Source organism: Ictidomys tridecemlineatus, chromosome 3, assembly GCF_052094955.1.
Source record: "Ictidomys tridecemlineatus isolate mIctTri1 chromosome 3, mIctTri1.hap1, whole genome shotgun sequence".
In the NCBI taxonomy this organism is placed as follows: domain Eukaryota; kingdom Metazoa; phylum Chordata; class Mammalia; order Rodentia; family Sciuridae; genus Ictidomys; species Ictidomys tridecemlineatus.
This window is the reverse complement of record NC_135479.1, coordinates 54426865-54454296: the sequence shown is the minus strand read 5'-3', so window position 1 is coordinate 54454296 and position 27432 is coordinate 54426865. Positions and strand designations below refer to the sequence as shown.

The 27432-nt window shown below is 36.9% G+C and overlaps 1 protein-coding gene across 1 annotated transcript; it reads left to right on the top strand.

Annotated features, from left to right (window-relative positions):
* Positions 1-632: 632 nt before the first annotated feature.
* Positions 633-24899, top strand: LOC120884505 (myosin-2). The gene is made up of 38 exons (XM_078042896.1): positions 633-852; positions 952-1095; positions 2703-2859; positions 4065-4092; positions 4176-4290; positions 4389-4481; positions 5007-5070; positions 5196-5294; positions 6326-6429; positions 6948-7086; positions 7422-7540; positions 7630-7779; positions 8945-9115; positions 9205-9514; positions 10130-10206; positions 11126-11213; positions 11302-11419; positions 12530-12653; positions 12742-12878; positions 14274-14529; positions 16102-16344; positions 16425-16601; positions 16686-16831; positions 16915-17005; positions 17095-17484; positions 18096-18222; positions 18902-19020; positions 19147-19343; positions 20030-20213; positions 20291-20456; positions 20558-20682; positions 20834-21142; positions 21338-21541; positions 22074-22199; positions 22291-22461; positions 22544-22648; positions 22764-22859; positions 24613-24899. The coding sequence occupies exons 1-38, from the start codon at positions 649-651 to the stop codon at positions 24763-24765; spliced, it is 5826 nt and encodes a 1941-aa protein (XP_077899022.1). The 5' UTR covers positions 633-648; the 3' UTR covers positions 24766-24899.
* The last annotated feature ends 2533 nt before the right edge of the window (positions 24900-27432 follow it).

Genomic DNA, 27432 nt, shown 5'->3' with positions numbered 1-27432 from the left:
GTTAGAGTGAATCTATTAAGACTCCACTAAAAGGGAAAACAAAGGTAAATAAAACTATAATCCCCCCAAATCCACTTTGAGCAAGTTTGTCTATACATCTAAAGGAAAAAATAAAGTTTTCTTCTTTGCATGGCAAGACGTGGCATTTTTAGTGATATTATAGTAAATTGACATTTTATACATCAATGATAGCCTAAGCTATTTCAAATTACTACTTGTTCAGTAGTAACTTGTTTTTTCAAAGTATCATCATGATATATCATGGGCTGTGAATTAAGAAAGAGATATTATAATCCCTAAAGACAATGAGATCAAGTGACTTATCCAAGGACACAAGCAACTTAGCAGCAATTTTGAGACAATAACCCAGTTTCTTGATTGGAATGTGAGCCTTGGAGTATGAAAGAAGATAATGGATGTCAAGCTCTAAATACAGTATTGCATGCATAGAGATCTTTGATGCATTTCAGTTTTGGTGATTACGTTTTTTTTTTTCAATAACTCGATGGTGTACAGTAGAAATGCCTAGTGGAAATTCCAACTGGGCCCATGGAATACAACCAATATGAAGATCTACTGGTATAACAGCCCTTCAGAGTCTATAGTGTGAAATGTTTTATCCCTTTAGGACCTCTGAGATCAGCAGCCATGAGTTCAGACTCAGAAATGGCTGTTTTTGGGGAGGCTGCTCCTTACCTCCGAAAGTCTGAAAAGGAGCGCATTGAGGCCCAGAACAGGCCCTTTGATGCCAAGACCTCAGTGTTTGTGGCAGAGCCCAAGGAATCCTTTGTCAAAGGAACTATTCAGAGCCGAGAAGCTGGGAAAGTGACAGTAAAAACTGATGCAGGGGCGGTGAGTAGAGACCCAGGAACCTGCCATATTTCATTGAATTGGGGGAGGGAGGGTTTGGTCACTTGATTGATGTTAATGGTCATCCTTCTTGTTTATCAGACTCTGACAGTGAAGGACGATCAGGTTTTTCCCATGAACCCTCCCAAATTCGACAAGATCGAGGACATGGCCATGATGACCCACCTGCATGAGCCTGCTGTGCTGTATAACCTCAAAGAGCGTTATGCAGCCTGGATGATCTATGTGAGTGTCCCCTACCAGGGGTCTTTATTACCATCACTGCTTACCTTATCAGCCCATGGCCTCCACTGCAGCATAAAGAGTCCCAAGTAGTGACATATTTTCATTTTCACTATTAGCATAACTAGTTAAGCGTTCATGCTATTATAATGAACTACATAATAAATATTACACTTTAGTAAGGCACAATGCAAACACCAGCCCATCTTTTCATTCAAAGCCAAGGAAGGACATTATCTTTGTTGACTAAATTGACCACAGATCTATAATTAAATATTTGAGCAGTTACTGATTTTTTTTTATATTTATTTTTTAGCTTTAGGTGGACACAATATCTTTATTTTTATATTTATGTGGTGCTGAGGATCGAACCCAGTGCCTTATGCATACTAGGCAAGAACTCTACCACTGAGCCACAACCCCAACCCCAGCAGTTACTGATTATATCTCAACTATCTGCCTACATCTTCCCCATCCCCTTCTCCACATTCCAGTTGCAGAATCATTCCAAGGAGGGAAAATATAAACTTATATTTTATCACTTAAAAATGATTTTTAGGGACAAATTTCACTCATTTTCACTCTGCCCAAATAACAGTAGTTTGCATCTATGTGTTCTGGTTCCTTCTATTTGGAATGCCACCTCTTCTGTGAAACCTTTCCAACTTCCCCAGGCAGAGTCTGGTGGTGTGTCCCATTGTTTCAGTCCCTGCAATCACATTGGCCATGTTTTTCCTGCATCATTCATTATATCACTGTCTCCTGAGTTGACTGGGAATTCCTCAAGGGACACAATCTCATTTATGTTTTATTTCTACTGCCTGGCAGGGACCTGGAACATAATTCACTTTCCAATAAATATTTTAAATTCAATATATTATGTTACATTCATACTTTTTTTAACCAGTGCTGATATTTAGCTGGGCGACACCTAAACAGGCGTATCTGGTGTTTATGGTCAATTCTGTTTTAACTGGTTGTTCTGTTCTGGACTAGTTGTCAAATGTTTTAAAACTCCTCTGTTGTAATCATAATATATTTGCATCATTTTTTCTTGTGTCTTTATAATTTAAAATAGTTTGAAAACTATATTCCCAGTGTTGTTACATACTGTCACGTTTACCTTTTTAAAGGTTAGAAAAATAAAAAACAAAAACATGTTTTATGTTGCCTTAAGATTTACTACAGTTCACCTAATCACTTCCTTATTGTTAAACATTTAGCTAATATCTAAATTTATGTTGTTATAAATTTGAATTATCTTAATTCTGCAAAGGAAGTATATGACTTTCTTTAAAAGAGTACAAATGTCTCATAGAACACATTTAAAAACAAGCAAACAGACAAACATGTTTTTACAGTTCCTGCCATGTAAAAAAGCACTGTGACAATTTCCGAGGGGAGAAATAAGAATTCTGAATTATGGTCCCTTCCCTCAAGGATGTTGCTATCACATTGCTGAATCCACCAACTAGTTTTCATGTTGATGCCTTAAAGAAATGTAGAACATTCACTTTAACTCCTCCTTTTTGTTACAACCCAATTAATTATGGAACTGAGCAAATAACAGAAAAGGCCTTTGGGTAGTAATTCTTTCTTTCCTTGCAAAGACCTACTCAGGACTCTTCTGTGTCACTGTCAACCCCTACAAGTGGCTGCCAGTGTATAACCCAGAGGTGGTGACGGCCTACAGAGGCAAAAAGCGCCAGGAGGCCCCACCCCACATCTTCTCCATCTCTGACAACGCCTATCAGTTCATGCTGACTGGTGAGTTGGTCAGATGTTTTGTGTGTACATAGTATTTCTAGAGCAGAACCATAGAGGAGAGGGTGTGGCAGAGAGGGAGAGAGAGAGATTCTATAACCAAACCAATTTCAACATACTTCAAAACTATCCCCTCGAGGTGAGACAGGTTTATTTATGAGATATTATGTAATGGCTAATGATTTCTTAAATGTTTAAACTTCAGTAAAGGTTGTCCATGATTAAATAATTTATTTTTGAATGACTCAGAAATTCAAATAAATTTGAACAAAAATAAAAACATATCTGTGTACGTGTACACACATGCACATTCAGACACAGAATCACACATACAAACTGGATCTCCACTTACCCTAAGCCAAAAAAACAGGAGAGTAAACCTTGCCTCTGGGGTTTTATTCTCAATAACATAAATTGTGACCAATGAACATAAATTAAACATGCCACAAATGCTATTTCTCTTTCCCGGGTGCCAATTTGAACTGTCCTAATATTTTAAAGTATATAAGGTATTAAGACAGTTATGTTAATCTGTTTTTTACAATATTGTCTCAGATAGACTTATCATAAGTACCCAGAACTCCTCTGGAAAGAGCTTCAAGAATTCCTTGTTAGAATAAAACATCGAAACAAACTTTTATCCTCCCCTGAAAAATATAACTAAACCCATGAGTACTTTCACAGCAACCTCCTTTTACTATTTTTCTTACTTTTCCACATGCTAAAAATATCTCCAACATCCATTTTTCATTACTTCTTTCATCCATAAAAAATATGTAACTAACTAAAGTTGTCATCAATACTCAAATAATAATGTCAAGTCTGCTTTTGTTATTTATTTAATGGTAGAGTATTAAAAAGAAAGTCTGACGCTTCAGGAAAATAGAGCCATGTGATTATCAATTATACTCTGGCTTTCAAACATTTTCTTTCATCCCAGAATCTTCTCCTCAAATGAAATATTTCTTGAAAGACTTGAACATAAGACAGATAAAAGTGGCAGTGTTAATTTTAAATGGGTGCATGTGTGCAAAAGTGGGGGAGAGAGTAGAAAAGAGAGGTGCTAGAAAGATGGTGGACCCAATACCCACAAAGCCCAAAGAATTGCAAAACCCAGGCTTAAAAATATTAAGTTCATTCCATTTTATTTTGTCATTCACAAATGTATAAGAAAACAGTACTAAATGTCCACATTTTCTCTTTTGTAGACCGGGAGAATCAGTCAATCCTGATCACGTAAGTAGATTTTATGCTTTCTTTTCATGAATGTGATAGCTGCTAGCTTTGGGACCTCATTTGATTTTGTTGTGATTTGACAGTGGAGAATCTGGTGCAGGGAAGACTGTGAACACCAAGCGTGTCATCCAGTACTTTGCAACAATTGCAGTTACTGGGGAGAAGAAGAAGGAGGAGGCAACCTCTGGCAAAATGCAGGTGGGTCTGGCTGCCATGGTCAGAATCCAGGCTCTGTTAGGGCTCTCAGGTATGAAATTCTTGAGCCCCAGATGCAAGAACTGCTCTCTCCTTTGCAGGGGACTCTGGAAGATCAAATCATCAGTGCCAACCCCCTACTGGAGGCCTTTGGCAATGCCAAGACCGTGAGGAATGACAACTCCTCTCGCTTTGTAAGTCTCTTGGACGCTATGATTGGCTCTGTTCACAGGTCAAAATTGATGGGATGTTTGTGAATACATTCTTTGAATCTTTTATTAACATTATATTACACTGACTTTTTTCTTCTGAACATGGATCAAAAATCCTGTCTTAAAAGATATGTGCCCTTTTCTGAGTTCATTCTAACCTGTCATTATATTATTATTCACAATTAAATTTTTCATTTATTTTCAATTGATGATAATTGATTACCTTTATGAGGCAGACAATGATGTTTTAATATATTTATACAGTATGAAATCAAACTAACATATCACCTAGCATGTGTATCAAATGTACAAATTTTAAGATAAAAGAAAATTCTTTCACTTACAAAATAGGTTTTTTGTTTGTTTGTTTGTTTGTTTTTTAGTTCTAGACACAAATCATCTCTAAATTGATTTAGTATTAAAGCCTTACCATCTTAAGTGTTTTGGAGTTTGCAAAGATTTGATATTATTGAAAAATAAGAGAATAATATTAGTTTTCCTTTCAAGGGTAAATTCATCAGAATCCACTTTGGCACTACAGGAAAACTGGCTTCAGCTGATATTGAAACATGTAAGTGCTCAAATATCCTTGAAAATAATTTCTGTTCCTTATGAGCTATAAAATTAACCAAAAATCAAATTTTTACATCACAGGAATTTTTATACTTTACCCGTGTATTGTTTGTTTTCTTCTAGATCTGTTAGAGAAGTCTAGAGTTACCTTCCAGCTTAAGGCTGAAAGAAGTTACCATATTTTTTATCAGATCACATCAAACAAGAAACCAGAACTAATTGGTAAGAAAGATCATATTTCCTTTTCAAAATTCCTATAATATTACCTCTGAATTTATGTTTGAATTTTGTTGAATTTATACATACTTTATTTTAATTTTTGTGATACTAGGAATGAACCCAGAACATTCTGCCACTGAGCTACATCCCCAGCCCTTTTTATGTTTTTATTTTGAGACAGGATCTCACCAATTTACCCAGGCTGGCCTCAGATTTGTGGTTCTTTTGCCTCAGTATCCTGAGTAGCTAGCTGGATAAAAAGCATGTGCCACTCCACCCAGCTTGTTATTTAATTTTTAAAAGAACTTTGCAGGCTAGGGGTATAACTCCACGGTAGAATGCTTCCCTACTATATGCAAGGACCTGGGTTGGATTCTCAGCATGGCATAAACAGCTTATAACTTTGTTAAAATGTGTATGTGCTCACTAAAAGAACTCATAAGAAAGAAAAAGGAAAACTGAAATAACACTTCCAATTTCTATCACTATAGTACTAAAATATTATTCTAGTCATTTTCAATATGTAAATCATAACATGGATACACACATACAACTTACATAACTGAAATAATAGTTACATTCCCTATTGTAATTTTTTGCTGAACCTATCATGGTTTTTTCTATGTCAATAAATATAGATTCACATTATTACTTTTAATGGTTGCATAGTATTCCACTCTAGAAATAAGCATAATTTACTTAATCATATCATACATTTTAATGATATTTAGGTTGTTTTCAAAATTAAATTGTAAATAGTCAACACTGTCACTACTACTTACAGATACAACTTTTTTCATATGTAATGATTTTTGGATTATAATGGTGTTTAAAAATAGGGAATGATAGGAGATACGCTGACAACAACTTTAAGGGATTTGAGATGGTGTTAAATATCCTTTAAGAGTCCCTTCACTGCCCATCAAGCATCTTTTAACCAAGCATCATAAAGTGATCTTAGAATTTGTCTAGAAATCTCTTGCTTTGATGAAGAAGATTATTATGCTTATCTTTGCTCTTTTCTATGTATTTAGAAATGCTTCTGATTACCACAAACCCATATGATTACCCATTTGTCAGTCAAGGGGAAATCAGTGTAGCCAGCATTGATGACCAGGAAGAGCTGATGGCCACAGATGTAAGTAGAACACACAAAAACTGGAATTACTACATTGGGTCAGAGCAATGGTCCATTTAGATAAATATTTAGTATCCCATGGAAATAGCAAAGACTGAAGTGTTAGGAGCATATGCATGCCTCCTGGAGTCTATGAAAATGTTAAGATCTGCTTCTACAACATTTTAATTTACCTTAATAGTCTAAAAATTTATTATTTTGGAATTTAAGCAATTTAACTATTTTTATGTCTATTTTCTATGGACCAAACCACCTTCAAAATAACAAGGGCCTTAAATTTACTATCCTTGTTCCCTAAGTTTACTTTTTGAACCCTCAGATGATACACACCTGAAATTAGATTGCTCTGTGCTGGTTTTTGGTTGACCAAACCTTTTATGCCCAATCTAAGGAATTTCTTGCCCCCTATTCATACTGGTAGTTTCAGTTTGACCAATAAGTCAGGAGTGGGAATGTGAACTATAAATAGCAAGTGTGTGGACTATAACTTAACAGGTACATTATTGATTATTTGACAGAGTGCTATTGATATTTTGGGCTTCACTAATGAAGAAAAGGTGTCTATTTATAAACTCACGGGAGGCGTGATGCATTATGGGAACATGAAATTCAAGCAAAAGCAGCGTGAAGAGCAAGCTGAGCCAGATGGCACTGAAGGTATCAGCTGAGTTGATGTCATATTTGTTTGACTCACATTTTTAACCTGTTCCTGTGAGTTTTCCTAGAGAAGACAAATTCACTTTTAAAAAGTGTTAATTTATACGAAAATAATATGTTGTGTGAAACATGGGCATTAGATAGTTTCTATCATTTCTAAAGTTCTTTAGGGCAAACTACCCATTACCAACGTCTTTAACTTAATGAAAAAATGGACAAGAAAGTTCAAAAAGTTATACATAAAAAACTGTACAAAACACACGTAGCTTAAAAAATTTAAAGAAGTGGGTATCTTTGGGCCATAATAAAATTGTTCTACCTTGATTCCCATTTAGTTGCTGACAAGGCAGCCTATCTCCAGGGTCTGAACTCTGCTGATCTGCTCAAAGCCCTCTGCTACCCAAGGGTCAAGGTCGGCAATGAGTATGTTACCAAAGGCCAGACTGTAGAGCAGGTAGGTACATAATTCAAATTCATCACCAGGACAAAGAACATTTTTATAGCCCTTACATAACTTTAAGAGCTCTGTCTTTGTCTTTCAAGGTGACCAACGCAGTGGGTGCTCTGGCCAAAGCCGTGTATGAGAAAATGTTCCTGTGGATGGTCACCCGCATCAACCAGCAACTGGACACCAAGCAACCCAGACAGTACTTCATTGGGGTCTTGGACATTGCTGGCTTTGAGATTTTTGATGTGAGTATGTAGCTGGCTGGTGAAGAGATTTTTATAGTAGGACATGGGAATAGTAACAACAAAGAATTTATGAATATCATAACCTTTTCTTACAACTGTCAGTTATATTAAGACTTAGATTGATTTGGCAGCTACAAATCATTTATTGTAGTGGCAATTCCACTTCTATGAGAAACAAAATGCTTAATGACGACTTGACTTGCTAAGTGATCCAAAGGGAGTTATGAATTAATCTGGTGTTGTGGAGGGAGAAGGATTCTAAAAATCCCACAAAGCAAAATGAAGCTAATGTGAAAATATCAAAGTAAACCTTGTGATTAAGTATGCTCTGAAAGTATAGTGGAGAAATCATTTGGAAATACTTAAACAGATAATAAAAGCTGAGAAAAACTTTATAATTTAGATTCAGCATTCATAAATGAAATTAGCTTTTAATGCTCATTAATGTGATATAATGAAACAAAAGTTCATATTTGATCATGAGATACATTTTTCCTGCTTATAGTTTTTAAGAAGTTTATCTTCTTCCTAATTATTAAAGTAAGATTTGGACATTACATAAAATATAAAAAAGTCAAGGGAAAAGATTCCACATAATTGGACTTTATATCTAGTTAATATTAACATTTTGGTGGAATTTTAAAATATAAGTGTATATTCTCATACTGCATGTGATTTTTGGTATTATGATTTTTTTCATTTCACATTAAAGAATAGAAGTGGTAATTATTGCTCACTTGAAGTGCTGACCAAAGTGAATTCCTCATAATGTAGACTCCTAGACAATTTCTCAGGGGTTGCAAGTTGGCTCATAAGTCCACTGAAAACTAGGAGCCCTCTAAAAGATGTAGAAGATAATGGGAATAAATATGGGATGATTAAGTAGGAACTCAAGAAAACACCTGAGTAAACTTTAGCAAATGCAGGGGAAAATAATACTAGTAGGATTTTCTATAAAAACGGCAGTAGGAGAAATAGTAGATTCCACATGTCTTCAAACCTTCCATACATTTTACTTTTTATTTCAAAGGAATCTCTTTGGTCCAGTGATTTTCACATCTATCATCTAAAGGCTATTGGACAAAAATTTTTAAATTTAAAAGTACTGTATTTTTTTAAATGCTCAATTTTTTTAAGAGAGAAATAAACACATCTATTTATTTAGTTCAACAGCCTGGAGCAGCTGTGCATCAACTTCACCAATGAGAAACTGCAACAGTTCTTCAACCACCACATGTTCGTGCTGGAGCAGGAGGAGTACAAGAAGGAAGGCATCGAGTGGACCTTCATTGACTTTGGGATGGACCTGGCTGCCTGCATTGAGCTCATTGAGAAGGTAACCTCCTCTGTCTACTTGGTCTCTACTGCCCATGTACTCTGCTTTTCACATTTACCCACATGCCTTTTACCTCGTCTTAAATTCAGCCTATGGGCATCTTCTCCATCCTGGAAGAAGAGTGCATGTTCCCCAAGGCAACAGACACCTCCTTTAAGAACAAGCTGTATGAGCAGCATCTTGGAAAGTCTGCCAACTTCCAGAAGCCTAAGGTGGTCAAAGGAAAGGCTGAGGCTCACTTCTCCCTGATCCATTATGCTGGTACTGTGGACTATAACATCACTGGCTGGCTGGACAAGAACAAGGACCCCCTGAATGAGACTGTGGTTGGGCTGTACCAGAAGTCTTCATTGAAAACTCTAGCTTATCTCTTCTCTGGGGCTCAAACTGCTGAAGCAGGTAATGCCCAAAAGTCTAACATTTTCTGTAGATATTACAAAATGAGATGTTAGATTGAGGCTGGAAAACTCATAGTCCTGGCAGAGTGTTTGCTGGCCAAACCCATTGTTCGCCTAAGCATTGAGTAGGCAGGCTGGTCTATAATTATACATGTGTGGCTGGAGTCACCACAAATAGGGGTCCTACTTGCAAAGAGTGAGAAAGGAGGAACTATCATACTCTCAACCAATGAAAAGCCTCAGCTTCTATGATTGCTTCTGCTTCTTCCACTACACTGAATAGCTGGAGATATTTAAGATAATGTAGTGACCAACTTCTGCCTCTCTATACTTGCTTTATTGATGATTTCTGAAGTTAATATATCCTAAATGTCCAAATATCGGGGTGTCCATTTCTATATGATAAAGGGAATGGCCTTCACATTATTTCCCAATGAAGAATGAATCACAGAAAAGTGGATGCAAACTTAGTTAAAAATACAATTCAAACAGAGGCACCAAGAGAGTGAGGAAATGCTCCATTTGATGAACACAGAAAAGCACAGACATCTGCAAATTGGCAAGGATAGCCCTTTTGATTCAGAACCACATTGAAATGATACTTCTTTTTCTCCAGAGGCAAGTGGCGGAGCTGCCAAGAAAGGTGGCAAGAAGAAGGGCTCCTCTTTCCAGACTGTGTCTGCCCTTTTCAGGGTAAGGAAGAAATTGTTCTTACATTTCCCAGTTACTTTGGGAATTTTGTTTTTCTGGTACTAGGGAATGATCGCAGGGCCTTGCATGTGCTAGACACTGAGCTAAACCCCTAGCCCATAAATTCGTTTTCAGAAATATAAGATCTTCTTTTCAAGAGACATTAGGAAAGAACTGACATTAGCTAATGACTTCTATTGATTTAAATTTGGAGAGAAAGGATTTAAATTACTCAGAAATGATTATCTCACCTTTCATGCTAAGCCAAATAGTGAAGAATATGTGATAGGAAATTTCATAAAACTTAATGCTCTATATTCATAATCTAGTGAGTCTGACAAGGAACAATGACATGTACACAGAGAGACTAACAGACATTGGCAAGACTAATGACATCTAGCAGATAACCTATAACAAAGCTCACATGGTGTCCTTGCTCTTAAATTAATTCTCAATTATAACTGGTAGATTTGCTTACTTATAGATAATCTTATGTCCTAAAATTTTACAGAACTGGAAAGAGGGAGCTATATTTATGAGAAAAAGTTCAATTGTGTGCAGGCTTGCATTTTTGTTTTGAAGAACTATAGAGTTTAGTAGAAGAGAGTATGATCATCTAGTATGGGTAGCAGTGGCCTTGTGTCTGTGGGTTGCCAAGAATGTAGGTAGAAAGAAGGACAGTGCTGGTATAAACTGAAAAGAAGCACATTTGGTTGCTGTGAGTAACTCCTGCCAACCTAAATTCAGAAAATGTACTGAGGAAGAAACTAATCTCAGGAGAAGCATTTGAGTTATTCTTTTAAATGAAAACAGTCCATTCAGGTCATTCAACCCAGCCATAAAGACTGGCTTTATAAACACTGCCAACTGTTCATTACCATGTCCACAGTCTGAGATGACAGGATTTTTCCTGGTTTTACAGGAGAATTTGAACAAACTGATGACCAACCTCAGGAGCACCCACCCTCATTTTGTGAGGTGTATCATTCCCAATGAAACTAAAACTCCAGGTAAGAAGTTATAGAATGAAAGAAGAAGACATTATTGCCACACCCCCTTATTCAGAACTCTGCAGTGAAATATGTATGTATTTTTTAGGTGCCATGGAGCATGAACTTGTCCTGCACCAGCTGAGGTGTAATGGTGTGCTGGAAGGCATCCGCATCTGTAGGAAAGGATTCCCAAGCAGAATCCTTTATGCAGATTTCAAGCAGAGGTCAGACTGTCCTAATTATGGCATATCTTGAAGTTTTATGCAAATAAATTTAGTATAAGAGAACAATTTAGTGAAAAAATTTTAATTAGCCAAAAAAGTAAAAAGTGTACACCTCAAATATATCTTTAAGGTATTTAATAGGTATATTATATTTTAACCACTGTGTAGAATTTTCATTGAATTTACCAAGCTCCCAACTAGTTTACAGATGTGTGTGCATTAATTTCAATTTAGTTATGAGAACTATCTTTTTGAATACTTAGTATGTTTGAATTATCTCATTTAGTCATTATAAAAACATAGTACAGGTAGGCACTAACATGACTTCATTTTATAGATGAATAACCTGAGGTGTAGAGAGATAAGTTATTTGCCCAAAGTCAGACATTTAATAAGTGGCTGAGTTGGTAACTTTCCCATGCATGTATAACTTCAAATAATTCCTGTTCTATTGCTTCCTTTAACTGTATCTATCTTCATTTTTCTCTCATACATAAGCTTCCAAGTGTTTCGCAGAAACAGAGGGGACATGTCACAATTCCTTAGATCCTTTTTCTCCTTCCTAGATAAGCCTGTCCTGTAAATCCAAGAATAAGCTTGGGTGGCAGCTGCAGGGAGCAGGTCTCTCCTAAGTCTAGGTCTGGTGGAGTTGGACAGAGAGCTTCAGTGTTCAAGACTCGATGCACCCTAAGTTTGATTTTAAGTGTTTAGGGCAGCTCTCCATACCTGAAGTATCTTCTACCAGATTTTTCAATAAAAAGCACTCTTGGACTCAGGATTTTAAACAGCAAATTCATCAAGCAGGGATAACATTATATTTTATAGGTCATCTATAGCTTAATGTGAACAAGATTATAAAATTCTTTTCTGAGAACAGGGTCTGATGAGGCAGAAAAGAAAATTGCAACTCTTTAAGAGATGGTAAAATGGAGTACAACTTGATAGCCAATAGGTTGACCATCCATGTAAGCAATGTCATCCCTCTTTGAACAAATAATAATATTTTTAAGAACTTTTATTTTTAAATAAATCATTTAATATTTAGATATTATTTGTTTTATTAGTAAACCAAGCATTATTTTATTTTTTTAAACTGCATTTGCTTTACAGATACAAGGTACTAAACGCAAGTGCTATCCCTGAAGGACAGTATATTGACAGCAAGAAGGCTTCTGAGAAGCTCCTGGCGTCCATTGACATTGACCACACCCAGTATAAATTTGGTCACACTAAGGTAACATTCTCTAAATCCAATCTGATACTATTCCTGTTCTTTTGTATTTGATGCAACATTTCTAATCTGGAACACTGCCCCCACACAGGTCTTTTTCAAAGCTGGTCTTCTGGGGCTCCTAGAGGAGATGCGAGATGACAAGCTGGCCCAACTGATTACCCGCACCCAGGCCATGTGCAGAGGGTTCTTGGCAAGAGTGGAGTACCAGAAGATGGTGGAGAGAAGGTATAAAAATGTACTGTTTATTCATGTCTTTCATCCTCAAAAACACACTTGAGGTGGCTTACAGATTCAACTGTGCTGAGGACACTGAAGGAATGGTAAGAGTCCCATAGAGAAATGAAGGAAAACTTAAAGGATCATCACCATGAAATATATTCTGAGTGTTTGGGTAAAAAACTGAGAAGCATGAAGTGTTCATAGTTTTCATCTAACAAGAGAAAATACATCAGTGAGAAAGCAGAGACAAATTTTACTGTAGCACCTGGTTCTAATATGATTTATTAGGCAGATGATTAAAGAGAGGACATTGAAATGTATAGCATTTTCAAGAATGGTTTTATACAGGTTATAATCCTGTATTAGCCTTCCTTCATCTGATCATTTCTATTATTGAACTATCATGATTTAAAATATTAAGGGCATTTTGTCTATGAAAGACTTGTTGTAGTAAATTAATACAATGTCATCAAGGGATATGGCTTCCTGGTGATCTAATTTGTTGAAGGGACAGAATTCAAAGACTATAGTGCTAGGCTTCTCAGGCTGCAGGATATACATGACCAGGACCTATAGTGATATATGCATTTTACATTGCCATTCTATGTATATCCACACATATGTGTAAATATATAAACAATTTACATAAAACAAATTTTATTTTTACTATTTGAAATTATGCTTAAACTTCTGTGGTATTCTATTTCACTAAAAATAATAAATTTGGGTCCTAAACATATATATATATATATATATATACACATACACACACACACATACACATATATATGTAAATAATTGTCTATAAATGAGGGTAAATAATTTATTCAAATAACCTAAATTAAAGCAAATGTGGTATTATAGAGTATAATGCAAAATTCACACCACATTAAAATATAAAACTAGAGATTGTCAAATAAATTCTAGCATCTTTAATCAGATACCCCACAATCTTCAAAGGCTGTGTTCACCTCCTGCTTCCCTTATGGTATTTTAGTAAGAATGTTTGAGAGGCACTGAGGCACAGCAGTACTTCTCAAAGTGTAGTCCTTGATTTGCATTATCACCATCCCTTGTTAACCTGTTAAAAGTGCACAATTTCAGGTCCCACCCCAAATCCTCTGAATCTGACTCTTTGGAGGTGGAGTTCAGGAATCAGTGTTTTATCAATCCCGTCAGGTCATTTTTATTCATTCCAAAGTTTGAGAAGCAATGAGGTAGAGGAATGAGTAGAGGAATAGCAAATCCTCAACTATCACCCCTAAAATATCACTTGCTTAATCTGTTCACTTCAAAGAAGGTGAGGATTAGAGTGGGGACAGAACCTCCAACTCTTGCTGCCTAAATTTCAACTCATTTCATCATCCACACAATACCTAATTTGCAGTCATTGAATTTTAGGGAGTCCATCTTCTGTATCCAATACAACATACGAGCCTTCATGAATGTCAAGCACTGGCCCTGGATGAAACTGTTCTTTAAGATCAAACCTCTGCTAAAGAGTGCAGAAACTGAGAAGGAGATGGCCACCATGAAGGAAGAATTCCAGAAAACCAAAGATGAACTTGCCAAGTCAGAGGCAAAAAGGAAGGAATTAGAAGAAAAGATGGTGTCACTGCTAAAAGAAAAAAATGACTTGCAGCTCCAAGTTCAGTCTGTAAGTTGGGGTACCATGTTGGGTATTGCTAATCAGAATGCAGGTGCTAGAACTCTGACCATTATGGGCAATGGGCTGGATAGTCAGCAGGGCAGACAAGCATTGGAGAGAGAAAGGTGAAGCCCTCCATGTATCCCTTGATTGCCTGTTGAATCCCTTCCATACACAACAATTAGGTAGAAATGTCCATCATCTTTCATTCTACAATTTTATTAAACTCCAGGATTTATGTCTTTTCCTTTTGAAGAAAGTCCTTGGAAGCGATTTTAACATGAAGTAATCCCAGATAAAATATTAAGGGGAGGACATCACAGAGGGAGATTTTTTTCCTGAAGCTTCCTTGAACACTTTTTTAATGTCCATGAGTCTTAAATTACAATATTGACAGCTGGCAAATGGCAGCATTCAACACCAAATTTTATTGAATTCTTGTTAATTATCGATATAAAAAATTCTTATCCACTCTTTACAATCTATCACCATAGTCAGTACCCTATTACATCCACACCTAGATTGCTTCATCAGTATCTAAATTGCTCTGCCTACTTACAATTCTCTCCTATTCTGTCCAAGCTCCTCACTGCTCGCTCTTGGGCCAATCATTTTAGAACTGCTACCATCAACTTGGAAATGCAATTTATAGGACTGTTTTTCATTTAGAAAGAATTGAATTAGTCTGGTATAATTTACTCATCACAAAATCATATTTTTTTTTCAGATAATATTAGTCTCTGCTGTCAAGTTTGGGCAGTATAATAACTCCTTCAAGATTACAGTAGGAAAAAAGAGCCTCCCCTTGCATTTTTTTTCTTTATTGCCTCTACCCCCTTCAAATCTATTCCAAATTTTTTTCTGTTCTCCCCAAAGATTTACTCAGAATCTGTTCTACACCACTACATTCACTACATAGCTATACAGAGAATATATTCTTCTGTGTATTCAAAAGTTGATATGGAAGATCACTGGTGAATATAAATTTCATGTTTCTCTCATTTTCTGCCTGCTCTGTTCCCATTAATTGGAAACAGTGGGTTGCCAGGAATTTTTTGATTACTTGTTGCCTCAATTTGAATTTAAAGCATCATAACCAGGGTCATCTTTCAGTACTACAAAGAAATATGTTTCAATAGCAGTTGCAGGTGGAAATTTTCTGGCAGGAATGCTTCCCCATCCCCCACCATGATTTTCTTCCTAATAAGTTGATTTCTGCAAACCTAAATACTATCCATCTCTCAAGACTTAACTCAAATACCAATTCTTTTATTAAGCCAAACTTGGCCCAACTTCTCTGTTCTCTGATGTCATTAATTGCTTTCTACATTAACGGTAGCCTTTGAGAGAGAGGTTTTCTAATCTATTGTGGAATATACTCTTCTAAAGGAATAGGTCAACTACCAATACTTTTTGTTTTTTCTACATATGAAAATGTACTGCACTTTAGTAAGTGGTCATGAAACAAAATCTGTGAAGACATAAACAAGTGAATACAGGAAATCCAAGAAAAAAATGTAAACATTTATACTTTTATCAGTTTAAAGTATTTTATTCTTTCTTCTCAATTGTAATTTCAAGGAAGCTGAAGGGTTGGCTGATGCAGAGGAAAGATGTGACCAGCTGATCAAAACCAAAATCCAGCTTGAGGCCAAGATCAAAGAGGTGACCGAGAGAGCTGAGGATGAGGAAGAGATCAACGCTGAGCTGACTGCCAAGAAGAGGAAACTGGAAGATGAATGCTCAGAACTGAAGAAAGACATTGATGACCTTGAGCTGACACTGGCCAAGGTTGAAAAGGAGAAGCATGCCACAGAGAACAAGGTATGAAACATACTCTGTTGCACTATATCCAGGTTCTTCTCAGTCAGTAGCAGAGGTCACCTCTTTCTTAACCCCTATAGGTGAAAAACCTCACAGAAGAGATGGCAGGCCTGGATGAAACCATTGCTAAGCTGACCAAGGAGAAGAAGGCCCTCCAAGAGGCCCACCAGCAGACCCTGGATGACCTGCAGGCAGAGGAGGACAAAGTCAACACCCTGACCAAAGCTAAAATCAAGCTTGAACAGCAAGTGGATGATGTAAGTCCAGCATTATCAAGGAAATTATTTCTTCTAAAGGAAACTGGGAATTCTTAGTTCCTACTCAATGTAATTTATATTTAGCTTGAAGGGTCCTTGGAGCAAGAAAAGAAACTTCGTATGGACCTAGAAAGGGCTAAGAGGAAACTTGAAGGTGACTTGAAGTTGGCCCAAGAGTCTATAATGGACATTGAAAATGAGAAACAGCAACTAGATGAAAAGCTCAAAAAGTAAGTATGAAAGAATAGCTCAGGAATTTGCTTCCACTGCTGGGTATGAGCTAAATTATTGCCATTTGCTGCTTTTCCAAAAGGAAAGAGTTTGAAATGAGCAATCTGCAAAGCAAGATTGAAGATGAACAGGCACTTGGTATTCAATTGCAGAAGAAGATCAAGGAGTTACAGGTAAGTACATGATCTCCATCACTTTAATTCAACAAGAAAAATAAATGACTGATACAAGAAACTGAGTTTGTATTTTTCATCATTTCCAGGCTCGCATTGAGGAGCTGGAGGAGGAAATTGAGGCAGAGCGGGCTTCCAGGGCCAAAGCAGAGAAGCAGCGCTCTGACCTCTCTCGGGAACTGGAGGAGATCAGTGAGCGGCTGGAAGAAGCTGGAGGAGCCACTTCAGCCCAGATTGAGATGAACAAGAAGCGGGAGGCTGAATTCCAGAAAATGCGCAGGGACTTGGAGGAGGCCACCCTGCAGCATGAAGCCACAGCTGCCACCCTGAGGAAGAAGCATGCAGACAGTGTGGCTGAACTTGGGGAGCAGATTGACAACCTGCAGCGGGTCAAGCAGAAGCTGGAGAAAGAGAAGAGTGAGATGAAGATGGAGATTGATGACCTTGCTAGTAATGTAGAGACCATCTCTAAAGCTAAGGTACAAAAGATATGGGAAAACTGACATTAATGACACTAACCCATATGGACACATCATAGTTCACAAAGGACACATTATACACATTAAGTCATTTATTATTTGCAGTTATCCAGGAAGGTAAGCATAAAATAAATATTTAATTATTTTCATTTAACATATAAATAAACAGAAAACCAAAGCACAGCAGCGTATCACCCCATTTATAATAACAGTGCTAGCTTTGGAAAATAGGTCATTTGTGTTCTTCAGTCCCCCAACTGGAGAGTACAACTCTCCCATGTTTTCAATTATCCAATAGCAAGGTTTCAGTGTATAGAAAGGCAATGCAGTAGTTTTTAATATGCCTTTAGAGTATGTACCATATAATTCTTGTGAAATCTTAAAATTGAAACCTACTATTTAACTTTTATATTAATACTGCCCATAGCTTCATGACTAGTTTTTATAAAATAAAAATAAATAAATTCTTCTATATCACAGTGCATATTAGATAATTTGACTTATGAATCAAAACAATTATTAGATATTTCATTTGGGGAGAATTCTTAGCTGCTGCAAAGATCACTATCTTGAAGGGTCTCCACTTCCTTCTTTCGCTTTTTATCCTGTAGGGCAACCTAGAGAAAATGTGCCGAACTCTAGAGGACCAAGTGAGTGAACTGAAATCCAAAGAAGAAGAGCAGCAGCGGCTCATCAATGACCTGACAACCCAGAGGGGACGCCTACAGACTGAATCTGGTAAACCTCCCCTCTTGTTTGGTGCCTAAGAGTGGTGGTGATGATGATATGGTTAAGAACAAATGATTTGGTGGCAGTCTAATAAAAGCAACTGAGATCATGTATGATTCATTGAAAGGCTCAGACTCTCCATCTAAGTGCAAGGTCATTTGGGGACAACACTGGAATAAATATTTTCATATAACGAAACTAAGCTCTGCTCTAGAAAGGCCTTGAATATTTATTTTTCACAAAGGGGATGTTGGAATAGAGGTCATTCCAGCATGGGTTCAGGACTTCTTTGTCAAGACACATTTTTTTAAAAAAAATTTGTATCAACATTAAATTAATGACTAGGGCTATGGACAGGCCTATCTCTCAAAAGTCTATGGAAGTGAAACTATGTAGAATTGGACATTTTATCTCCCTTTTTGACAGCCTTCAAAAGGTTTTGCAACATATAAAAGGCTAAAATAATTAGTTATGGAGAGGACAAAAAATTTGAGCTATATTTATTCATATGGATTGATATGGAAGTTCCACCATAAATACCCAAATTTAGCATTGACTATGAAGATGTCAATATAGAATTCAATAATTTGATATTCATTTAGGGGGGATAAGAATAAAATTTATTTTTAACATGGGTTTGCAGAATATTTTCTTCATTTAAAAAACAATGTGCCATTTCTTTGTCTAGGTGAATTTTCACGCCAGCTTGATGAAAAAGAAGCTCTGGTGTCTCAGTTATCAAGGGGAAAACAAGCATTTACTCAACAGATTGAGGAATTAAAGAGGCAGCTTGAAGAGGAAGTAAAGGTAACAATTATTCTGAGTTGACCATAAACAGATCCAGTTATACCAACTTTTAGACGGTTTTGAATTGAAACTTAAAAATTAAACAATTAAACATCCAGTAAAATGAAGGCATAACTATCTCCACAGGCCAAGAATGCCCTGGCCCACGCCCTGCAGTCCTCCCGCCATGACTGTGACCTGCTGCGGGAGCAGTATGAGGAGGAGCAAGAATCCAAGGCGGAGCTGCAGAGGGCGCTGTCCAAGGCCAACAGTGAGGTTGCCCAGTGGAGGACCAAGTATGAGACGGATGCCATCCAGCGCACAGAGGAGCTAGAGGAGGCTAAGTATGTGCACAGCACTGAAAGAATGTGCTGAAAATTTGGCACAGTCAGTGAATTAGTTTGACAATGCTTAATTAACTAGTTTCTATTTGCCAGTCACTACCAAGTCCTGAGAATGATTCATGAATAGAGCAAACAGTAGTTCCTACTGCACAAGACTAAAATCCAGTTAAGAAATCAAAAATGGCAAATGATTACTAATTACAGAGCTTAAGCCATATGCCAAGCACACCAAGCTCATCGCTAATTTAGGGTTTTGTGCAGTTCCCTCTGGTTAGAATACTTCCCATACTGGTCTCCCTCTAGTTCATTGTGACTTCTTTCAGGTGTTGTGACTTGACTCAGATGTTATCCCCCAAGGGAGGCCTTTCCTGAATACCTGAAGTAGTTGCCCATAATGTACCCTACTTTACTTCTCTTTTTCATACTTATATTGAAAGTGTGGTCATGGATTTTTCTGACTTGCTTATTGTTTATCTCTCCCACTAGTTTGTAAGCTTTATGGCAGGGAACATTTTTGTCTTATTCACTGTTGTCTCAATGACTGGTTTATAAAAAGAGCTTGCTGATGTTTGTTGATTGAACTAATAGATCACGTTAGTGTGAAGTTTCCAATATGCTTCAGTGTGCTAACAATTTGTGATTGTTATTATGTTTATTTCTCCCTAAAATTTTATATAATTTTTCAGGAAGAAGCTGGCTCAGAGGTTACAGGCTGCTGAGGAACACGTGGAAGCTGTGAATGCCAAATGTGCATCCTTGGAGAAGACAAAGCAGAGGCTGCAGAATGAGGTCGAGGACCTCATGCTTGATGTGGAGAGGACCAATGCTGCCTGTGCAGCCCTAGACAAGAAGCAAAGGAACTTTGATAAGGTGATGTCTGTAGCATTCACTGCTCTCTGTGACTTTTTTCTGCCCTATACAGCAGGTAACCACTCTGGATTTTTCAGATCCTGGCTGAATGGAAGCAGAAATATGAGGAAACACATGCTGAGCTGGAAGCATCCCAGAAGGAGGCCCGCTCCCTTGGTACTGAGCTGTTCAAGATGAAGAATGCCTATGAGGAATCCTTGGATCAGCTAGAAACCCTGAAGCGAGAGAACAAAAACTTGCAGCGTGAGTCCCTTTCACTTTCAATAATATTCATGACTTGGAGGAATCTCTCTCTCATGCTTGTGTTTGACCAAGTTCTTACCTGTCTTTTACCCAAACAACAGAGGAGATTTCTGACCTCACGGAGCAGATTGCAGAGGGAGGAAAACGTATCCATGAACTGGAGAAAATAAAGAAACAAGTAGAACAAGAGAAGTGCGAACTTCAGGCTGCTTTAGAAGAAGCTGAGGTACAGATTGAATTGTATCTTATACACCAACAAATCAGAAAAAATTAAATACAGCTCTGTAGGTTGTAAAAAGATAGACAGAATAAAATTAATGCCTTGCAGAAAAACTTCAGAATGCTTCTTGCTAATGTCATCTTTTGTGGTCTTTAAGGCATCTCTTGAACATGAAGAGGGGAAAATCCTGCGCATCCAGCTTGAACTGAACCAAGTCAAGTCTGAAATTGACAGGAAAATTGCTGAGAAGGATGAGGAAATTGACCAGCTGAAGAGAAACCACATTAGAGTCGTGGAGTCAATGCAGAGCACACTGGATGCTGAGATCAGGAGCAGGAATGATGCCATCAGGATCAAGAAGAAGATGGAGGGAGACCTCAATGAAATGGAAATCCAGCTGAACCATGCCAACCGCATGGCTGCTGAGGCCCTGAGGAACTATAGGAACACTCAAGGCATACTCAAGGTAAATGGCTTCAAAAGATGGACCTGGGGGGGGGGCGGGGCTGGGGATATAGCTCAGTTGGTAGAGTGCTTGTCTTGCATGCACAGACCCTGGGTTCAATCCCCAGCACTGCCAAAAAACAAAAAGATGATTCCAGGACAATTGTAATGACTGCAGCCTGAGAACATGATATCTCAATGATCTCTCATTGCACAGGATACCCAGCTGCACCTGGATGATGCTCTCCGGGGCCAGGAGGACCTGAAGGAACAGCTGGCCATGGTTGAGCGCAGAGCCAACCTGCTTCAGGCTGAGATTGAGGAGCTGCGGGCCACACTGGAGCAGACCGAGAGGAGCAGGAAAATCGCAGAACAGGAGCTCCTGGATGCCAGTGAGCGTGTCCAGCTCCTCCACACCCAGGTGGGATTTAGAACAAAGAACTCCCCTGTTGGTTGATGTTTACATGCCCAGAATATACAGGCCTGAATTTTTTATATGACGGCCAGGTTTTATACTTTCATCATTTTTTTTACTTTATTATTGAGAAAACTTCCACTATTTTATGTTAAACAAATATTATTGACTCACTTCCTATAATAATCTAAGGCTAACTCATTGTCTATTATTTTTTAAGTTTTACTGACTCTTCTATTAATATTGACATTTTATTGTGCAGAAATTGATTCTTGTGAACATTATTATTTTATCCCTGTGAATGGTTTCACTGGTAAATGATAATTTTAATATTATACAGCTATTTAGTCTGCTTATGAAGTATATTCTTGAAGATGTTCAATATTCTATAACATTTCTATTTTATTTATTTGCACTACATAACAAAATTCCTTAATACTGAAAGCATTTCTTGTAGTTTTTAACCTAATTTTTTTTCAAAAAATGGTACTTTGATAGCATAATAAGAAGACCACATGTATATGTTATTTTAAAATAGAACACTAGCCTGATCAACACCAAGAAGAAGCTGGAAACAGATATTTCCCAAATGCAAGGAGAGATGGAGGACATCATCCAGGAAGCCCGCAATGCAGAAGAGAAGGCCAAGAAGGCCATCACTGATGTGAGTAGCAGGCATAGTTCTCCATTAATTTAGCAGTACGTCTGCCTACAGCAATAGTTTTCTTGATTTTTTTGGTTTATTTGCTAACCAGGCTGCCATGATGGCTGAGGAGCTGAAGAAGGAGCAGGACACCAGCGCCCACCTGGAGCGGATGAAGAAGAACATGGAGCAGACAGTGAAGGACCTGCAGCTCCGTCTGGATGAGGCTGAGCAGCTGGCATTGAAGGGTGGCAAGAAGCAGATCCAGAAGCTGGAGGCCAGGGTGGGTCTCCCAATATCTATTTCCTTCTGCTTCCAGTGCCTGATTTGATTAAAGTTCTTTCTAAGAGCCTACCTATTTGCAGGTGCGTGAGCTGGAAGGGGAGGTTGAGAGCGAGCAAAAGCGTAATGTTGAAGCTGTCAAAGGTCTGCGCAAACATGAGAGGCGAGTGAAGGAACTCACTTACCAGGTACAGCATTAACTTTTATCACCTAAGCATTCTTCCAAATCAATGTGAAATGCTCATATACAATGATACAATAGCGCTTTAGAAATAAGGTCCTATGGTTTTTATGATCTTTCAGACGGAAGAAGATCGGAAAAATATTCTCAGGCTTCAGGATTTGGTAGATAAACTTCAGGCAAAAGTGAAATCTTACAAGAGACAAGCAGAAGAGGCTGTAAGTATCTTTAAAGTAGAAGGGAAGAATGAAGTCCTTGGGTTAAGAAAAGCTAATGGGTATTTAGATTCATTATCCTGTTCATTTTTGTAGTTTTATTTCTTATCATTTGTAATATCAAAAGCTTGGTTTTAAAAGTTAACTTTCACTTAACAAAGAAACAAAAATTTAAAAGCAGAAATAACACAGGCCATAATCTCTGGTCATTGTCTGCTAAAATTGCCAAGTGAGGGCTGGGGATATGGCTCAAGAGATAGCATGCTCGCCTGGCATGCGTGGGGCCTGGGTTCGATCCTCAGCACCACATACAAACAAAGATGTTGTGTCCGCTGAAAACTAAAAAATAAATATTAAAATTGCCAAGTGATGAGAAAATATAAACAAAAATCCCTATATTTAAATGCTAAAGAAGAAATTTTCCTTTATATTTCTTTAGATAAATTTAAAATAAAAATCATAATTACTGAATAATTAATTATAAATAAAACTACAAGGAAGATGCTACTTTTACAAACCTACATAATGAAGTCAAAGCTATTGACTGAAAGTTACTTCATTGCTGTGTGTGCTTTCATTATGAGTCAAAAATAAAAATAAATTAATAAGTGGACAGTGTAATCCAGAAATTATGAATAACAAAACAATGGAAAAAAGAAGCACTATTAAAAAAGGTAGAAATTGATAAATTGATTAACTAGAGTGTAATATTTTCTAATTTGACTATTTTAGTTATATCTAATAACTTTGGGGAATTGATATACTTTTGAGTAGTTTAATCAAGGGGAAAGTGAGAGAAAATATAAACTCACAACATTATAAATAAGAAAAGAAATAAACCATGGACATAAAAAAAATTGGTGTAATTACCATGTAAACCTACCAAAAAAATTGAAATCCTGAGGAAATTTATGATTTTTCTAGGAGAATATAAATTACCAATTTGGCTGGATAAGTTATTTCAGAATTACTTCTGAAAATGGACCCAGGACCGGATAGGTCTTTCAAAATTTCAAGGGACAGATAATCCCTCAGCTATGTAAGCTGTTCAAGATCATGGGAAAAGACAGAGAGCTTTCCAATTCATGTTAAGAAGCCTGCATAACCCTCATACCAGAACCTGTCCAAGAGAGAACAGGGGGAAGAAAATACAGGCCATTTTATTCATGAGTGCAGTTGTAGCATGGGTAAATTATTAAGTTGTAAGACCCTTACTTTATTAAAGAAAATTTCTATTGGTATTTAAATAGGCTTAGTTCCTACAATGTAAGGATTACTTTATATTAGGGAGTCTGTCAGTACAATTTTTACATCCAAAGCAGGAAGAAAAAAGTGAATGTATTGTGCCAAAACATTCATAGTAAAATACATCATTTATTTCAATTTTAAAAACTATTATTAAATTCATCCTTAATATGATATAGAATACTTAATTTTAGGGAACAGTCATCATCTAACATCAAGTATTAACAACTTTGACTTTAATATTCTTTCCTTCTCCTCTGATCTTAACATTTTTTATTATTCTATTTGTGGTACACATCTTTTAATATACTTTGGTTTAAAAATTAAGAATGTGATTATTTATGAGGCACCAAGCCCCAGTTAAATCACAATATTAATTTCAGTGATAAGCAAAATCTAGGAGATGGTAAGATTCTGCTTATCTAAAGATGCCAAATCCTTTCATCCCTTAAGTCTTTAGTCTAGAAAGATGTGCAGTAAGGGCTTCTTACAATTCCATTTTTATTCTCAGGAGGAACAATCCAACACAAATCTATCTAAATTCCGCAAGATCCAGCATGAATTGGAGGAAGCAGAGGAAAGGGCTGACATTGCAGAGTCTCAGGTCAACAAATTGCGGGTAAAGAGTCGGGAAGTTCATACAAAAATTATAAGTGAAGAGTGATCACGTCCGGATGCAATGGAATGACCGAAGAGAGGCACAAAATGTGAAGTCTTTGGTCATTTTCCTCTGTAATTTTGTCTATTCTACCCTATTGTGAAGGAAATAAAAAAGTACAGAATACTTTGCAAACCATATCCTTAGGCTTTGTTTGTTTTCTCTCCTAAAATGATGTGAAAGTTTAAATAATCTCAAGCCTCTTAAGCAATCACATTTAACCTGCCACTATGATAATACTTGAAAACTATGAAGCTGTCACTTATCAGAGAAGCCAGTTCTGGTGAACAGAAATCTGGATATAATTTTTTTTCTAACCTTTCCTGATATTTGGGGTATAGTAAAATCCTAGAAAGTTCCTGCTTCCTCTAATTTTTCAGGTCTACGCAAAGAATGGCACTAGCTGTATTTTCACATGGGCAATTCAGACTGAACCACATCATTAATTCTCCTTGCTTAATAAAGAACACAAATGAAAAGTATTAGTTGGTACATGAAGATTTCCAATATTAATACTAATATGCTATGCACATAGTGTGGGTACAGTTTGATATGATGAATGAGATGTGACCTTTCTCCCTACGAAAGACACAGGGTAGCAATCAAGACTGGAGCCATAGAGATTATTACTTTATATATTATAATATTTCCAGATTTCATGGCCTCCTAGATAATCATGTAAAGAATCAAAATCAACAACAAGGATATCAATAAAATGTATACACACATAGTGATGAACATGAATTTGGTACAAAAAGTAGATATGGTAGCTATCTAAATTACTTAGAGGAAATTTCTTGGAAGATTAAGATTTTTAAGCTAGATACAGCTGAGATACATAAGCCAAAAATATAAACTTCCTGGACAGTATTAAAGAAAAGCTAAATGCTAACTTCCTGTAAAAATAGAAAGCAAGAATAACTTGGCTTCAATGGCACCATGTGAGAATGATTTAAATTAGACCCGTGGAGGCAATTTAACAGGTAAGTTGGATTCATGCTGTAACACCAGATTTAGGAAGGGTGTGGGATTGCTCTTCTCACTGTATCCGTCCCTTTTTCACTTTGTTCCTATATCACCTGCAAATGCTGAAGTGCCTCTTAACTTGGCAGTAATTACCAAAAAAAAAATTAATAATAATAATAATAAAGTCTTGCTTTCCATTTACTGAATAGTTTTTCTAAAGTAGAACAAAAGTCTGTCTAAAATTCCCATCAAATCCTACTGAGAGCATTATTAAAATGTTCTCTCTTCCTGAGAATTATTACCTACATTTTACAGATGCCTAATAAAGAAACAGACATTTAAGAAAACAAAATGATGTACCTGTAGTAACAAAGCGAGTTAACAGTTGACTACAAAAGCCCCTCTTGGACCCACATCCTTTGCAAGACTCTTCCTGATGGCTTTAATTGACTCCAGATAGAAGAATTTCACCAGGAAGTGTTTGGGACTGCAAGTCAGATGACTGGGGTCTGGACTGCTGTGTGATTTGTGGAAAGTTTCTTCTATTCTTTGAATTTCAGTTGCTTTATTAGTAAAATGACTAGATGGTCTCTTAAAATAATAAAATAAAATGAGGATTACTACCAGCATCTCCAGAAATCTTTTTCACAAGGCAATCCACCTACTTCCATTACAACAATTGAAGTATAAGGACAATAGTACAGATATGGCTGCAAACGGGATACAGTGGGTCTCAGGACCAGTCAAACAATGTAGACAGAGATGCAAAGTCACAGAGACAATAAAACAAACATGTTTTAAAATCAAAAGTTAAAATAGAAAGCAATGTCAAGATATTATTTTCAAGCAAAATGTTAAATATATATTTTAGGTATCTGATGGAAAAGAATTCATACACACTCATATTTACAGGGAGAAATGCTCTGTTTTAAATATTTTTCCTATGTTCAGTTTCATAGAGAAAAAAGGATTTAACAAACAATTTGCATTTTTAAATATGAGAAAAACAGGACATTTTCTGCTCAGTAAGGCAGTTCAATTTTGGAACAAGTCTGAAGTGGGAATGGAATGATTTCACGATGAATAAAAGGTGAATGACTGGAGGAAACAAAAGAAGCTGTCTATCTTTGGCTGCTCCTTGTGAAGCAAGTTTTAAAATAAGTTCTGAGGCATAATTGGAAAAGCACAATGCATTGCAAAAAAAAAAAAAAAGTTTTCTTGGGAGGAACCAGCAAACTCCTTCTGATATTCTGCTAAAGAGCAGAAACTTTCCTCCCTGGTATAATATTACAATTGTAAGGCAGTTGAAAAGACTTTACTCAGGCTGCTCAGTGAAATAGAAGAGCAGTAGGCAACAAAGTCCAGGCATTCCAGAACTTGGCTGTCTTTGAAACAACACCTTACATTATTCCAAGGGCAGATCACTTTCAGATTGCCAACAACTCAAATTATTTATAGGAGATTGGTTCATATACTTAACCCAATGTGAGAGGAAATATTTCTAATTATATCCAGACATCTTTAATATGAGGGGAATTAGGCTTGGAGACCTTCTTTGCCAAAAACATGTTTTGCCAAATATGTTTTAAGAAAGAGGAGGAGGTTACATGTTTTCCATATTTGAGCCTATAAAAGTACTCTTGGAATGAGTTGACATGTCTTTCCTCATAAAGCTTCAAGGTAAGAGTGTGTGAGGACAGAGCTGTG

Bases quoted from the DNA above. Each gene is read 5' to 3' on its own strand.
- LOC120884505 (XM_078042896.1), top strand. From the start codon at position 649: ATGAGTTCAGACTCAGAAATGGCTGTTTTTGGGGAGGCTGCTCCTTAC. The intron at 19,344-20,029 runs GTATGTGCACAG...ATAATTTTTCAG, and splicing joins GAGGAGCTAGAGGAGGCTAA to GAAGAAGCTGGCTCAGAGGT. The intron at 22,649-22,763 runs GTACAGCATTAA...ATGATCTTTCAG, and splicing joins TGAAGGAACTCACTTACCAG to ACGGAAGAAGATCGGAAAAA.